This window comes from Aquila chrysaetos, chromosome 25 (genome assembly GCF_900496995.4).
Source record: "Aquila chrysaetos chrysaetos chromosome 25, bAquChr1.4, whole genome shotgun sequence".
NCBI classification, from domain to species: domain Eukaryota; kingdom Metazoa; phylum Chordata; class Aves; order Accipitriformes; family Accipitridae; genus Aquila; species Aquila chrysaetos.
The window spans coordinates 13909740-13925389 of NC_044028.1; the positions used below are offsets into that span (position 1 = coordinate 13909740).

The 15650-nt window shown below is 36.8% G+C and overlaps 1 protein-coding gene across 1 annotated transcript in view; it reads left to right on the forward strand.

Annotated features, from left to right (window-relative positions):
* The window catches only part of USP7 (ubiquitin specific peptidase 7), a 75418-nt gene that overhangs the window by 33064 nt on the left and 26704 nt on the right, over positions 1 to 15650 (forward strand). The window contains exons 3-7 of the mRNA XM_030001638.2: positions 5642 to 5840; positions 7279 to 7417; positions 7973 to 8061; positions 8780 to 8888; positions 15109 to 15239. Of these exons, the coding sequence (XP_029857498.1) occupies positions 5642 to 5840; positions 7279 to 7417; positions 7973 to 8061; positions 8780 to 8888; positions 15109 to 15239 (667 nt within the window). The remainder of the gene's footprint in view (positions 1 to 5641; positions 5841 to 7278; positions 7418 to 7972; positions 8062 to 8779; positions 8889 to 15108; positions 15240 to 15650) is intronic.

A 15650-nucleotide genomic window follows, 5' to 3' on the forward strand; every position in this document is an offset into this window, starting at 1 on the left:
TATCTGTCCTGCTCTCGTCAGGTGGCAGCTGTGATCAGTTTTTGTCTTTGTATGGTAAGTCAGTGGTAACTATTCTGTTGAGGAACATTCTCCCCCCCCCCCCCACCCCAATGCCCTTTTACTTGCAAATGCAAAGGAAGAATTATGTATTGTTGTCCTGTTAATAAGAGGGGACATGTGTTTTTGAAATCTTTTTGTTGATCTATTAAATGAAAATAAGGGTGTCCAGTTTTTTCTATTACAGAAGATCAAATAATTTTTAAGTAGATGTGTCTGGGCTTATTTAAAGAAAGATAATGAGTTTGTAATTCACTCAAGTCTGTTGTTATGTTGAGTGAGGAAAATGTACAATGATTTCTCTTCCCCCCCCCCCCCCCCCCCCCCCCCCCCCCCCCCCCTTAGGAGAGGATGTGAGGAGAGACTGCTCTTATTTTTGAAGAACTAAATAAAATTGAATTGGGAGAAGGGACACAAAATATGAGTGGGATTTGTTCCCTTCTGATTCCTTATTTCACGCTGTCTTGTGAGAGTACATTCAGGACTAGGCTTAAACATTTATTTAGATTTGTGCAAAATGTTGAGTGATTTTGTTTGAGAAAAGTCAGAGTTTGAGGTTAAAGGTCAAAAAAGTGCTTACTTTCATGTATTCAAGGAACATACAATAGAATACTGATACAAAATAGTGATGTTCCATGAAGAGAATATGGTTTAAATTCAGGACAAAAGCTTTGCATGGTTGGATTGCTGCTGTATAATTGGCAAAGAGGAAGTTTCCTATCATCAGATTCTCGCAATAAAGTAAAAATGAGGTCTGCTTAGCCTATGAATTTTTTTTGTCTGATTGCCTGATCTCATTCAGAGGGCTTTGATTTCTTGCTCAGAGTAACTAGCTGAGACTGAAATAGGGAATTCTGTTTTTATCAAAATCAAGTTACCTGTTATAAAAGATGTTAAATGTCTTTGTTGGGCTGTGGTATTTGGAGGGTGGCAAGAGAAGATCATGTGGGTTGACACTGGCTGGCAAGGACAGCTCTGTTGAACTTCTGTTCTCAGTAGCGGTGTTTATAGCTAGAAAGCCTGATGGTGTTTTCTGTCAATACAGCCAGTAGATAACACGTTGGTCAACTAGTACAAAAATTTGTCCAGAAGCTGGTCTGTATATATGTGCACGAATTAAGCAAAAGACGCTTAAACTGCAGAAGCAGCTGATGAAACCTGGGCCATGTTGTGGCTGGCAAGTAATCAGATGTACACCTCTTCATTCAGAATAATATTGACTTTTAACCAAAAAGCTACTGTAAAACAGCTTCTGTCATTTACCAAATACTTGACTTCTTTCAGACCACTGGATATGAAGGTGTCACAGTAGAGAGAAGTAGTATCTGAAGGTATTTGGCAAAAGGCTTGTGAAAGCTTCTGTGTTTATGGTGGCACTCATGTCTTTGTGGACTTTCAGTATGGTCAGGAGCCTTGGTCCACTCTGCTGTGGGACATCTTTCAGGGTTAAAATGTGATTCTTAAGCAATACTCTTAATAGTTCCTCATTACCATATTTGAATAAGGAGTGTCTGGCTATATCTTGGTGCTGTTATAGCTCTGCATTGAGACAGATAGAAAACAGTGTTATTGCAAAATGTTATAATTGCAAAAACATTCCTGAAGACTTGCATCATGTAAGTGGATGATGTCTCTTTTCCAAGTCTTGTAAATCAAATTAGTTGCTTGCTGTTGCATTATTTACACATCAGTGCAATTGCTCTCTTGCTGTTTGTTCTCTTGCTATCCCGGTTTGCAGCATGATGTACATGTATAATGGACAGCTTGGAGATTCACAAGATAGGAAAAAATGGAGGGAGACATTGGCCTCTTTGATAAACATGCTGTGTTTTCCATTGCTGTTATTCATAGCAAGTGGGATCAATCTGAGCTGATAAAGAATGCATGAAGAGAATTTAGATACCTCTTCAGTGAAAATCTTAATGAGTTTAATGGTTCCTGTGAAAGCGGTGAATAGTGGGATAAAAGGTCGATGCTTCCAGCTGGATCATAGAAACCAGCTTTCTGGTGAATTTCTGAGTTCAAGAAACTTTTGAGGTGATTTTGTTCTTCTTGCTTAGCTCAAAAAGAAATGACTGATAAGATGGGGAAAAAAGCGCAGCTCTCATCCCCTTTGCTAGGCAACTAACCACAGGCATTGTGAAGAACACTGTAATGGGGGCGGCAGTGGACCACCAAAAGGACTTTCAGATAAGGCTGTGTTCTCCCAGGTGGTTTGACTAGAACCTGTTGTTGCTATGTATGATGTCTTAGCAATTAAAAAGAACCAGCTGAAGGAATGTGCTATGCTTTGTACAGAGAATGACTTAATGAACCGGCTTTGTGAGCTGGAATAGCAGCTTCTGCAAGTAAAGTAAAAGAATAATAAAAACAAGGTTCTGATCAAATTTTGTTTGCAAGTGCATCAGTATTTGAAACAGCACATAGAATAAATTCTCTTAGAAGTTAAAGTTCAAACAGAAGGTCCCTAGCTAAACATTAACTCACAGCTTTGCAATTACCTACTGAAGTCTCATTTCTGTGAAGAATTGCAGAGGCTAGGAGGCTTTCAGAAGCATCAGTCTTAGCCATATGCTAGTATTGCATGCTGTATTTGGATCATTATTAAAATATTCATAGAATATTCAGCCAGTTTCTCCATTAATAATTCAGGTTCAGAATATTTTAATAACCTCAATGTACCTTAAAGGTAGCAACATTTACTAAGAGAATAAAGAAATCTGCTTTTCTCAAAGGAATAAACACTTAAATATGTACTTCAGTCTTAAAATGGATCATGTTCTGTCTTTGAATCTCTGATTTGAAGGATCTCTGTCCTATCAGGGTGCTAAATGTGACATTTCATCTCATCAGTGAAAAATTTTTTCCACGTAGCAAATATAATCTATTGCACGTAATTTCACCAGGCATTGTCAGCTGGCTCTGTTCTTTTTACCCTGCGTTCAGGATCATGTGTTGTATTTGTAGTTCAGGGATTTATAGAAGTCTTACTTGCCAGTCACTACTAAATTATTCTGCTGCCAATTGCAGCCTTTTATTGGAAACTGGTGGACATGTTTGTGATGGTGAAGAAAGGTTTTATTTATTTATGTGCTCAGAATACTCATCACACTTACTATTTAAACTTCATTTTTTAATATAATGCAGGTTTTAATTGATTACACTTGCTAAAAATATGGACTTTCTGGAAGGAAAGGAAGGTTGTTATTTTGGGGGGTTGTGGTTTGTATTTTTAAAGAAACTTCTATTTTAGCGTTGAACTATGTTATGAGGCTGCATTTTTGTGGAGTAGTTGCTAGTGATTGCTCAAGTATTTTACTGAGAAGAGTACCTTTCCCTGGTGAGCTATCATGCATAGGTTTTCCTGAAAAGAAATCAAGAAATACAGGCAAACTTTACTCTGAAGCATCTGCAGATGCTGTGTGGGCTGCTTTTTTTTAGCTGACACCGTAGCAGCACTGCTGCATCCTTGTACTGAAAAGCGCTCTGAAAGCTGCATCAAAGGAGGCAGAAAGCAAACTTGGTCGGCTCATTTTTTGGAAGCTTAGGCTAAGCCCAGAAATACTGATCTTGATCATGAATAGGGAGGCGTTCTCGAGCTGGTTTGAGATACACATGATGCAAGACTGATTTTTAAATTGTTAACTGTGCTACAGATTTTTTTGATTCTGCCTGCGAATCAAGTTTGAGAGCGTACAGCTCCTTGGCTGCAGCCTGTCTGGCTCTTGGTCGTAGAAGACCAGCTCTCTAGTCTGTCAACAGGCAGTGAGTAGGTAAAATGGGTAGGGAACAGTTTTTAAGTAGGTGATAGACTACTGGTTAGCTACACTTACATGTAGGGAAGAAGAGGAGAAAATAATCCTTTGAACTCTTCCGTTACTGAGGAAGCTGTCAGCACAGGGTAACACAAAGGTCATTACAGGTGTAGAGGAGAGAGGAAGCAGGTTTCTGCTGTAGTACTGTTAGTTTCAAGAGATAATTGGGAATGCTTAGGGCTCTCAGTCCATACACAAATAAGATCAACTGTGTTGCCAAGATCACGATCAGAAGTAGGACAACTGCTTGAAAAGAAAACTGTTTTGGGGAGAAGAGTGAAATCTGTCAAAGCTCACCAGCAGTCGTGGACAAAACTTGTTAATTTTCTGTATTGGAGTGTATAATCTTTGTACTGTCGCATGTTGTAATCAAGATACTTTCATTTTTTTAAGTAAGGTAGCAACCAGGGCTCGTGTTTTTTTTAAAAAAATCATTCAACACTGTCTCTGGTGCCATGCAAAGCTTTCTGAGTGAACGACTGCTTTGCAAGTACAGAAATAATACATTTGTTGTATACTGTGTGCCTTGTCACATAATTTCATGATCAATTTCTGGCTTAGTGTCGTTGTACCTCAGTGCTTTTGGGTTTGGGTGTCACTGCACATGTGCATGTGTGACATAGTTGCTTCAGTTCTGCATCACCCGCGGGTGGTGTGAGAATAGCTGTCTGACCATGGGTGCTGTCTGCTGCCCTCTATGCTACTCAAACCTCCTTACACCCAGTAGCAAATCCTTCCATGTTACACAGGTGTTAAGCTGGAACCACAGAAAAGGAGGGGAGTGTCTTGCGCATACTCTGTAATTCATCCCTGCCCTGTAAAATTGTTGGGATAAGTTGCAGGTTTTTCCTCCCTGCATGCAATATGAGGCATGTCACAATAAAGAGAGCCCAGCCTTGTGCCTTCCTGAAGCTGTCGCAGTCTACAGAACCCTGTTATAGCTGTGTACAACAGAAGCAGAACAGATTGTGGTATATGAAGAGCTGGGGATGTGGGAAGAAGGCAAAATTAGTTTAATTGTGTGTGTCAAAATAAGCTATTTAAAAAAAATAAGTGTCTCATTTGGCTTTGTTTTAGACCACTAAAAATCTCTAAAATCTTCATGTACCACAAAGAATACAGGACCCTACTCTTGAGCTATTCTTCAGCAAACTGGTATGATATTTAAAAAAAAAAAAAAAAAACAAAAAAAAACAAACACCAAAAAACCAAACCAACCAATGAGATTCATCTGTTTTGAAAAGATGCTGTTGCAAGCAGAAAACAACTAAATGGTGGCTTGGTATCAATAGGGCAGTTGAACAGATTGTGAAAATCCTTTGCACATCTTGGTTCATGCAAGGAGCTAACTTAAACTGGGCTGTGAAGACACTACACAACCAGAACAGTTAGAGTGGGCTGTGATTTATGTTGTAAAGCATTTGATGTCTCTGTCTTGCTGTACCCACTGTTTTAGAAGAAACTTGAGTGGTAGCAAATTCTAGTGCTAAAGAATTATTTAAGAAGACAGTGTACAAAGAGAACGCATCTTCCACTGCTCTGTTTTCCTGAATGTTGTTGCAGTGTTTCTCAAAATGAAAAAATTGAAACTTCAGTTGCTGAGGAGTTCAGTGCCTCTCAGGGTCTGGGGGTTTTTTTGGTTGCTTCTAACGTGCCACTACATAAAACATGCTCATGTTGCATGATTTTGAAAAATGACATTTTGGAGTGAAGAACATCAGGTTTTTCAAATAATTTTGTGTGTGTGTGTGTGTGTGTGTGTGTTACAGACACAAGTTGGCGATCAGAAGCAACATTTCAGTTCACAGTCGAACGCTTCAACAGATTGAGCGAGTCAGTTCTCAGTCCTCCCTGCTTTGTACGGAATTTGCCATGGAAGATCATGGTTATGCCACGACTCTACCCGGACAGACCACACCAAAAAAGTGTAGGATTCTTCCTTCAGTGCAATGCTGAATCTGATTCCACGTAAGATCCTTTTCACTATTGTACAAGTCCTCATTTGATATTAGTTAATCTGTTTTGCAAGAAATACAAACATTTAAAAAAATTATTTTAACTAGCTTTCTGCAAGAGGAAAGAATTCTTGCAAGGGTTTGAGTCTCCCTTTCCCCCCCACCTTTCTATATTCCGAAGCATAAGAGTAATCCTCTCTTTAGGAGGAGCTAAAAGTAGCTTGTGTAGCTGCATGTTTGTGGTAGAATTTAGATATATTTCTTTTTGATTGCCGGGGAGAAGTCTTAGACTGACAGTTTTCTTGGCATGGGAAAAGTTTTGGGTTTATTTCAAATGGAAGTGGTACTGGAGCTTCTTTAACCCTGCTGAGCTATAAATCCTGCCCTGTAAAGCATGTGAGCAGGTAACTGCTAGCAACTGAGGCAGAGCATGTATATGAGGTGTAGTCATCTCCTTAAATGGAGTTCATCACTCATCGAGTGAGATGTAAACATGTACATGTTCTTGGAGTCCTGCAGGAAAATCAAAATCGGCTATCTTTGACCACTTTTGTAAATAATACAGAAAATGGAAAAGATAAATACAGATTTCTGGGGCATTACTGCAGCTTATCCAGCTAGAGTGTAGACCGCTCATAGGTATCCTTTCCAATAGGGTAACTCTGTTCTTGCATCAAATCTCACACAGCTTGCAGTTCACTCAATAATAAGTTGTTCTTTTCTGTTATTTTTGTAATCTAAAAGGTGAGTGCTCAGTGCAGAAGGTGAAGGAAGTTGTAAGTGTATTAACTAGTCACAGGAGAAGTGGTTCACATGCAAGTAGTCACAGAAAAAGGGTGATGTGATCTTTAAAAGTATCAACCAAGGTGCAGCTGGTGGAGCTAAGCAAGCAATAATACCACTGCATGAGGCAGTGACAAGACCTTGTCTGAACTGATATTCAGTCTGATCGTCTTGCACAAGTGGGATGAATTTGAACAGGAACGGTCATAAAGAAGTGCTGCTGAGAAAATTAGAGTGTTGGGGAGTGTATCTGTGGGAGGGAGGGTAGAACCTCCTCCTTTTGCTAGCCAAAGGCTGAGTTATCACACTCTGCAAACACCAAGACTGCTTTGAGTTGGCCTATCCATCTGCATTGAAGTAGATCAGAAATAGCTCAGCTCGGAGAGCAGTTACCTTCTTAAACCACTGTTACCTGCAATTGCCTGACAGTACTTTCTTAACGCTGTTGCCCTAAGAAAATCTCCATTCCAGCTTCACATTAATAATGTGAAAGCCCCAGGGATTTGTGTCCTCAATAACAATTAACCAAATCTTAACATCTAGTAAGGGAAAAAAAATTGCTACATGTGAAAGTAATGTACCAAAAATCCCTAACAAAAAAACCTGTTTTAATGACTATAAAAAGCTTGGTTTTGAATGAGTTTAAAATGTTTCTTTTGTATTTATAGGTCATGGTCTTGTCATGCACAAGCAGTTCTCAAGATAATAAACTACAAGGATGATGAAAAATCATTCAGTCGTCGTATTAGTCACTTGTTTTTTCATAAGGAAAATGACTGGGGCTTTTCCAACTTCATGGCCTGGAGTGTAAGTAATTGAACATGTATTAATCTATTACTAGATAAGGAGCAGTGTTGAACTTGCACTCCTGAATACTGAGATACCTATAGAAAAGGTTTTTTTCCCCAAACTATTATTTTTTTCTCTCATTGCTGTAGATTCTTTTTCAATTTCTTATAAATTCCTGTACTTAATTATTGTAGATTGCTTTTACTTATGTTGTGATTTAAATATTCCCTCATTAATATTTTCTGCATATCTGAATGCTTGTTTTTTGCTTTCACTGTGTGTCAATGTCATTCTGAAGCAGAGCCTTTGATTGCCAACTCTTATTATCCACAGAAAATTGAAATGGTACTGCAAAATTTTAAAAGCCAGGAACAAGTTTCCTGTACTGAGACATTAAAAAAGATTAGTAAGCTGAAAAACAGCTTTGTTGGTGTCCTTCAATTTTTCTTTTTCAGTTTATCATTATTGATAGCTCAGGCTTGGAAATTAGAAAGTGATGTCTAACTGGATGCTTTACTACAGTCATGTTGCAAACTGGAGTTCTCATGGTTGTGTGTCATTCCTATTTTACAGGAAGTTACTGATCCTGAAAAAGGCTTTATAGAAGAGGACAAAGTTACTTTTGAAGTCTATGTTCAAGCAGATGCTCCACATGGAGTGGCGTAAGTATCTTTGTTTAAAAGTAAAATTCTTAAGTCTAATATTTTTGTTGCTTGAGATTGTTCAAGTATTGTATGTTATTAACATTAGTAGCTCTCATTAGACATTCTCACTTTGTCACCTTTAATTGATGAATTCTCACATGGCAATATTTTTCATTAGTCACATACAGATTTTTCTATAGGTTAAATTTCCTTTTGCATTAATCAGCATAATGTTGTGGAACTTCAACTTCTGATTTGTGTTGAATTGATTTGTGATTTAACACGTCTGCAAATCTAGCCTCAACATTTCTGATCTTACAGCTGATGAGGGTTTCAGACACAGTCAGGTGGCTCTATCTAGCTTGCCTTGGCTTACAGTTGTTTTAAAACTGCCTCTTCTGAGTCATTCTACTTCATGTCACTTGTAAACAAAGTGGTTGTACTGAAGTGCTGACTTGCCCTTAAAAGTACAGCTCTGGGTTCCAGTACACTTTCATAATACATGGTTTTTTCTGCCGTATAGAACATCTTTAAAAAGAAAACTTAACAAAAATCACGAAGCGTTTAATTACAAAGCCTGTTGTTACTGGCAGGCAGTAGTGAAGTGTAGCTTATTTGAACCTTAAGTAACAACGAAGAGTGGCTGATATCTACCAGCAGCGCTACCTTAGAACAAATACTTTTTATTATAGTTAATACAGAACTATCTTGTTTTTATCCACTAACTGTTTTCTAGGTGGGATTCAAAGAAGCACACAGGATATGTTGGCTTAAAGAACCAGGGAGCAACTTGTTACATGAACAGTTTGTTACAGACTTTATTTTTCACAAATCAGCTACGAAAGGTAATTAATATGTGAAAGAAAATGAGGTTGCTAATTGAAATATCCAATATGTTGTATTTTTATAAATGCTTTAAAACAGAGCTGTATGTTCCTTTTGCCTCCATCCTTTTAGAGAAGTCGTGACTTACGTGGTGATGGACATCTTACTTGAGGCTGAGTGCAGGAAGCTTCCTTTTATAGTATGTTGAACATAAGCTTTTGGGTTTTTGTGAAAGCAGATAGAGTACCTGGTGAAGACCTGAGCTTAAGGGGTGTTTCTTAGACTGTATTATGTGTTAATGTTGCTGTGAATTGTTGGGAGGGTGGGGGGAGAGAAGGATGACTTTACATCTTGCAGATGAGAGATGGAAGTAATTTCCCTTTCTTGGAATAGTTAAAATAGAGAAGTCAATTATGACTTCTCAGCCCATAAACAATGTCAAAAGATAAACATGTACAACCTTTGTAGTTCATTTGTTCTGTCTTTTAATTTATATTATGCAGCTGAATTTTCTGTTATTATGGTTAGCATCTTTGTAGTGATGGAAAACATTATAATTTCAGTATTTTAAACAACTTAATATTATATTTGCTTCATTCATGTGTTTTTTTATTTACTGTAGATGTTATTTCTTTGCTGGAAGGAAGAACTGCTTTAAATATCAGCTTAATAAATATCTCATCCAAACCCAGGATGAAACATATTAGATAATGTATCATTTTAAAATAGTGCAGTAGCCTTAATGGGATCAAAACATAAATGATGACTTGATATTGAAGGGGGCTATCTGGAAGAGGGGATATACTTGGAAAAAAATGTCTCGGCACGATTTAGTTTATTGGAGCGTCCTATTGATCCTAATTCATCCTTTTGCGCATTCCTGTGCTTATTGTATCTCTCTTAGTGAAAATGAACTGTTCTGACTTACGCTTTCTCTTGTGTATACCAGTTGTTATATTTCCATTAAGCTTTCTTTTCTCAAAAATTTCCCTTTTTAATGCACCTACGTTCCACTGTCTTAGATTTTCCACCATCTTATCATTATTTATATCACTGTGGCCTTGTAAGTGTCCCAGTTGGGATTTCTTTTTTTCTCTTTTGCAATGTGCTGCTTACTCTGAAGCGTTGCAGAAAATAGCACATCAAACTCCAGTAGACTGTAACTGAGATCTTACCAATGCCACGTACAAGAAATAAATACTTGACTTGTTTTACATGATCCACCTGTTTCTTTTTTACAGGAGGTATAATTTACTCATTTGGTTTATCATTCATTATAATGCCTGTACTTTTTGCTCAGCACTCATAATGTTTGTGCATTTTTTGGTTTTGGACAACTTCACTTTGCTCTTGAAAGAAAAATGTGTTTTTATAATAGCTACATCTAATCCAATTGAGTAGTTCCTTTCAAGACTGTCTTGTAGTCAGTAAATCAATATGTACCATGAAGTAATCTTGTTCTGTGAAGAAGAAATTCTTTTTGTGATACAGATTTGTTTCAACTGAACTAATCTTTTCAGGCATTCCCCTGCACTTCTCCCCCAGCCCTCGAATAAATATCAGCTTTTAGGGAGTGTTAATATCTGCATAGCATCCGTATGAGAAAGCTTGATTTACTAGCTGGTAACTGCAGCTTCCTTTATAGAAATGTTCCTGGACATCAGCTGAAATGCCCAATTCTTTGCTCATTCTTCGGGTTTTCAGAGCTCCTACAAACAGAACAGACTACAGTGGTAGTTTTAGACAGTTTTAATACTCATTTGCCATTATTGCAGATAAGAAAGAATCAGTAGTTGTCTTGTCTGAAAAAAAAAAAAAGAATTTCTACAACATTTTTGTTTTCACTTTGAGCAAACTTGTTCCTCTTAAAACCAAGTAAAATGTGTAGCATTCTCAGTTTGCTTATCACCAATTCCATTATTTCTGTTAATCCTCCTTACGTAGAAGAAATAATGATTTCTATTGCTGTTATTTAGAGCTTTGTTAACAGAGAAGTTGCTGTCAGGAGTAGAGCTGGGAAGGCAATGGAAAATAGCAAAGGCAAGCACGTACCTATGGAAAGTCAGACTCTGGGGAAGTGTGGGTGAGGATTGATGGAGAGGTCCTTTCTTCTTTTCTCTGTTTCCAGACAACAGATGGGAGGTTCTTGGGTGTTTGAAATGAGACCTCCCTTTATTAGCAACAAGGTGGCTTCAGTGGTGGGGAATAAGGCAAAGACACTTCTCTTCAGAGCATATCTTTATTTGTCTGTGACTGGTAAACACATGCTTAAATATAGTCCACCTAGGTGAGGGACAGTGGTAACTTATCAAATGGGTGCAGGTTTGATCTTGGACCGTGTTGCACCAGTCTTCCAATGTCTGTCATTAGCACCTCCAGGCAGTCAGTACTTGTGGCTGCATCCAGTCCATTTTAAAACTCTTTGCTGGTTCCCTTGAAAAATTCCCTACAATTCATGAGAGCATTGCAGAATGTTTACATAAAATCATAGATACTGGTCCAGTACATTTCTCCCTGCTCTGACTCTCCTCAAGTTATCCAATATATTTTACCTTACCTTACCTTGTGTATGAAATGTGAATTTCATACACAGTGTTTTCTTCTCTTCTTCAAGTAATTATCTTAACTTTGAGCAGTGTGTTCATGCTTATCTGTAGCATTCTTTTACCATGTAAATATCTAAAATTTTTCTCATATCTCTGTGTCTGTTGCTTACAGCCATTGCCTATACATGTCCCTGTCACTCTTTTGTGTTCATTTCCTGAGGGAACTTCTCAGATGTTAAATTAGAGATTCTGCTGTTTTCAAATGGATCAAAGTGCCTCACTCCTTGATCTTGAGGTCAAGCTTTCAGAGTTTGGGAGCGTAAGGCATAAAAATAAAGGTTTGTAGGGGGTTGTGTTTGAAAAATGGTTTGGTTTAGCTTGGAGAAACACTTAAGCTTTGAGAAATGGGCTTTGATACTACTTATATATACAAACAGAATGAAGAACCAAAGAAAGGCTATGTGTTAAATGTTTAGTTTGTAGTAACACATTTAGAATTTCAGAAGTAAAACTGGTGATTTTATTCAATGGCAGCTGGAATGTAGCAATTATAAATAAATGATAAATGATTATTTTAATATTACTTGAGAGATACAGGAAAGGAATTAATTGTCCAGATGGTATATGAGGAAACCAAATAGGAACTAAATGCAAAGGATCTGATTTTGATTAATTATCAAGGTATTCTGAACTCCCATTTATACCTTTTTGATGGAAGAGTCAACCACTAGATTGACTTGTAGCCTGCCTGCAGTATCATCTTGGTTTGTTATGAAGAATATTTAGCATTTTAATATTTATTTCATGAAAATATATCAGCACTGGCTATATTTGAATTTTTTCATTACTTGATTTTCATATCTTATTTCTATTTGTTTAACCATAGCAAGTAACTTACTACATATTTGTTTTTTAAAAAGCATTTATAAGGTGTTAAAAACAATGAATAGGGGTTGATAATAGAGATTTGGAAGATTTGAGACTTGGTCATTCAACTATTTCCTGTTTCTACCTTTAGCCAGTGAAGACCAGCTCATTAAAGGGTTCATAAACCAGGGGCAGGGAGAGGTTAACTCTGCAAGATGCTTACTTGTTTTTGAAGTTCATATTTTAAAGCAAAAAATAAAATTTGCTTGTAAAATCAAAGGTATAATTTTAGCTATTCATATTTGAATTGGAGTTTGCCCAGATCAGCATGGTTAACTGTAACTCTGCATTTGCATAATAAAAATAGAGAAGCAATTGAAATTAATTTTCTCTATTCACTTATTAGATTTTTTTTTTTTTTTAATTGTATGTTCTGATCTTAGGGAGGGAATTTTCATAGTCAGGGTGATCCAGCTTTACAGTAGGATGTGTGGAGAGGTTGTGGGATCTCCATTCCTGGAGATGCTCAGAACTCGACTGGATATGATCCTGAGCAACTGGACTCAGCTTTGAACTTGGCACCTCCATGAGAAGGAACACGAGTTCAGAACCTACAGAGTTCTCTTCCACACTATATCACTATAAACTTTAAACTGTTAAAGCAGTTCTTAGCTCATTAGAAAAGCTGCTGGTGCAAGTACATGAGAAAATACTATTTTTTGTTCTCTTAATTTTTCCAGGCTAGCCAGGTAGTTAGCCTGATGGATTAGCAAAAATATGGCATGAAGGATTATTGAGTTTCAACAGTTAAAACTTGTTGCTGATGATAAAATTGAAGATGCTGTTTTCTTCAATTTATGAAATTTTAAAAAGCAGTTTAAGCAAATTTCAAAATTAAAGCAGAGCGAAGGAAGACCTTTGTTGCTATTAGGGTGGGTCTGTGCTGTTCTTAAAATTACCCTAACGAAGTAAGAGTTCTGTTGGCTGTCCTTCAACAGAAAGTTAATGATAAATTTCAGCTAATTTCTATTCATGTTTTCCCTTTTATATGCACAAGTACTACTATTAACAGTGTAGTTTGCAACTAAGTAGAAACATAAAATTTAGAGTCTGTTACTAGTGTTCAGTCATGATTCTGCTTTAGATCATCTCTGTTTACTGTTAAGTTTTGGAAATTAAATTTAAAATTTAAAAGATAAAGTCACGTGAACTATTATATTGCTTTACAGTTGCATAATTAACCAGTGTTTTTCTGTCTGAATATAAGGAATTTGCTTTCTTTATGAAACTGATATTTCAGTAAAATAATTTCTTTCATTTCATTTTATTACTGTAGCTATTCTGCTGATAGTTTCTTATTAGGTTATTCTTCTGAGTATTTATGTTGCTGTGCTTTTGAAAAATTTTGTGGATACTCAGAATTGGATTAGGAAACTGGCCTGCCAACTTCTTAGCACATTTTTTTGGCCTTTTTTCTTTCTTCCTTTCTTTTTTGTCATTACCTTGTGGGTTTTTTGTATCAGCTTTGTCTTTATCTAGTGTCTGTCTCATCTGGTTCCCATCACCTCTGCACTGAGCTTTCATATAACAATGAATTTGTTTCCCCAACAATTCAGCTATGTACTGGAAGTACTAACCTTGCTCTGTATATAGGGAACTGAAGTACAGGATATGTTAGAGGTGCTGGACACCTCTGAAATCTAGGCTGGTGCAGAAACTGAGTGAGAACTACTGACATCCAGTTCAGCACTTCACTCAGAAATGTATCATTCCCTGTTGTTTCACAGGCAAAAATTTAGGTGACAATTTTTCTGTTTCTTAACAGGTTATTTTCTTATATGCTGCTTAATATTGGAGTCTTTATTTTTTCATGTGTTGCTACCTAATCTCCTTCCAGAGTTGACTATGATATTTTCTTTTTACATTCATGCTTTCTAAATGAGCATCTCCCTGTAAATACCTTTTCTTTGCTGTTGCTTTTCCCTGGATATATTGGTGTACACTTTTTAAAAAGTAAATCTCATTTCAGTGCCTATTGAACTCTTCTAATCCCTGTTTGGTCTATTTGTGTAATTTCTTTGTTCTCAATCCTTCCCAGATAAGTATAATCAGTGAGTTGAATTGTTAAGCTGTTTATTTGCTGGACAGCAATGATGTTAAGTAGGAGTGAATTATCAGGGAATCTCTAAGCTTCCCCTGACAAGCTTCTCCATGTGGACCATTTCTGGTTTTGTTCACTTGTTGCCCTTTATGGTTTCATGTGGTTTTTTTTTGTTGGTTTTGGTTTTGGGGTTTTTTTGGGGGGGGGGTTGGTTTTTTTTGTTTTTTGGGGTTGTTTTTTTTGTTGTTGTTGTTGTTTTTTTTTTGTGGGGGTGGTGGTTGTTATTTTTCCACTATAGGTGACAATATTGACAGGTAGCCAAGCTACAGCACAAAACTGAAGTTATTTTCAAAAGCCACTAGTATTGATTAGTATATCTGGTCCTGCTGTGATGATTGTGTAGACATACCAGGCGTGATAAGTTGTTTGAAGGTGTTAAATGCTTTAGTGCATTTACTTTTCTAGGGTGGAATACAGAAACTGTTTAGGTAAAATAACCACGAATGGAATCTGTTGTTCGCATCTTTCTAACCACTGTACTCTAAGAAGAGTCATTCCAGACAATTAATGTTTTTACACTACGGTATGAGATTTTTTTTCAGACTCTTTTGGAGTGATGATTAAATGGAGTTATACGAAGGAAGTCACTGAAGAGGAAAGAATGCGTTAAACAATATGAGCAATAAACTTTTCCTTAGATACTAATTGAACTAAATGCTTTTTCAGGCTGTGTACATGATGCCCACAGAAGGAGATGATTCATCCAAAAGTGTTCCTTTAGCATTGCAAAGAGTGTTTTATGAGCTACAACATAGTGACAAACCAGTTGGAACTAAAAAGTTAACAAAATCTTTTGGGTAAGTTTCAGAAATTTGGACTATTTATTGGGCTATTACAGGCTTCATAAAGCCTTTCTTTAAAAAGGTTTTATTTAAATCGGGCTATTTTTAGAGAGGTCCAGAGAAGTGTTAATATAGTATTATGTTAACTGCTAACTTTTCTCAGTTTACTTGGATAGGTTTTTATTTATAGTCAGTACTAAAGGTAGCTGATCCAAAAGTTACATTTTTTGGGGGGAGGGCAGTGGTACATGGTCAGACACAGCTGTTAGTAGTAGGGTTATAATTTACCTGTTACCTGAAAATTGTGTGATGCGTTTGACTTGAGTAAAATTCAGGACAAAATATGTTGTTGAAACATTGCAGTTCATGTATTGCTAATGTCTTTTTTAAAATTTAAATCTGTTTTAAATTTAGAGAAATAGCAGT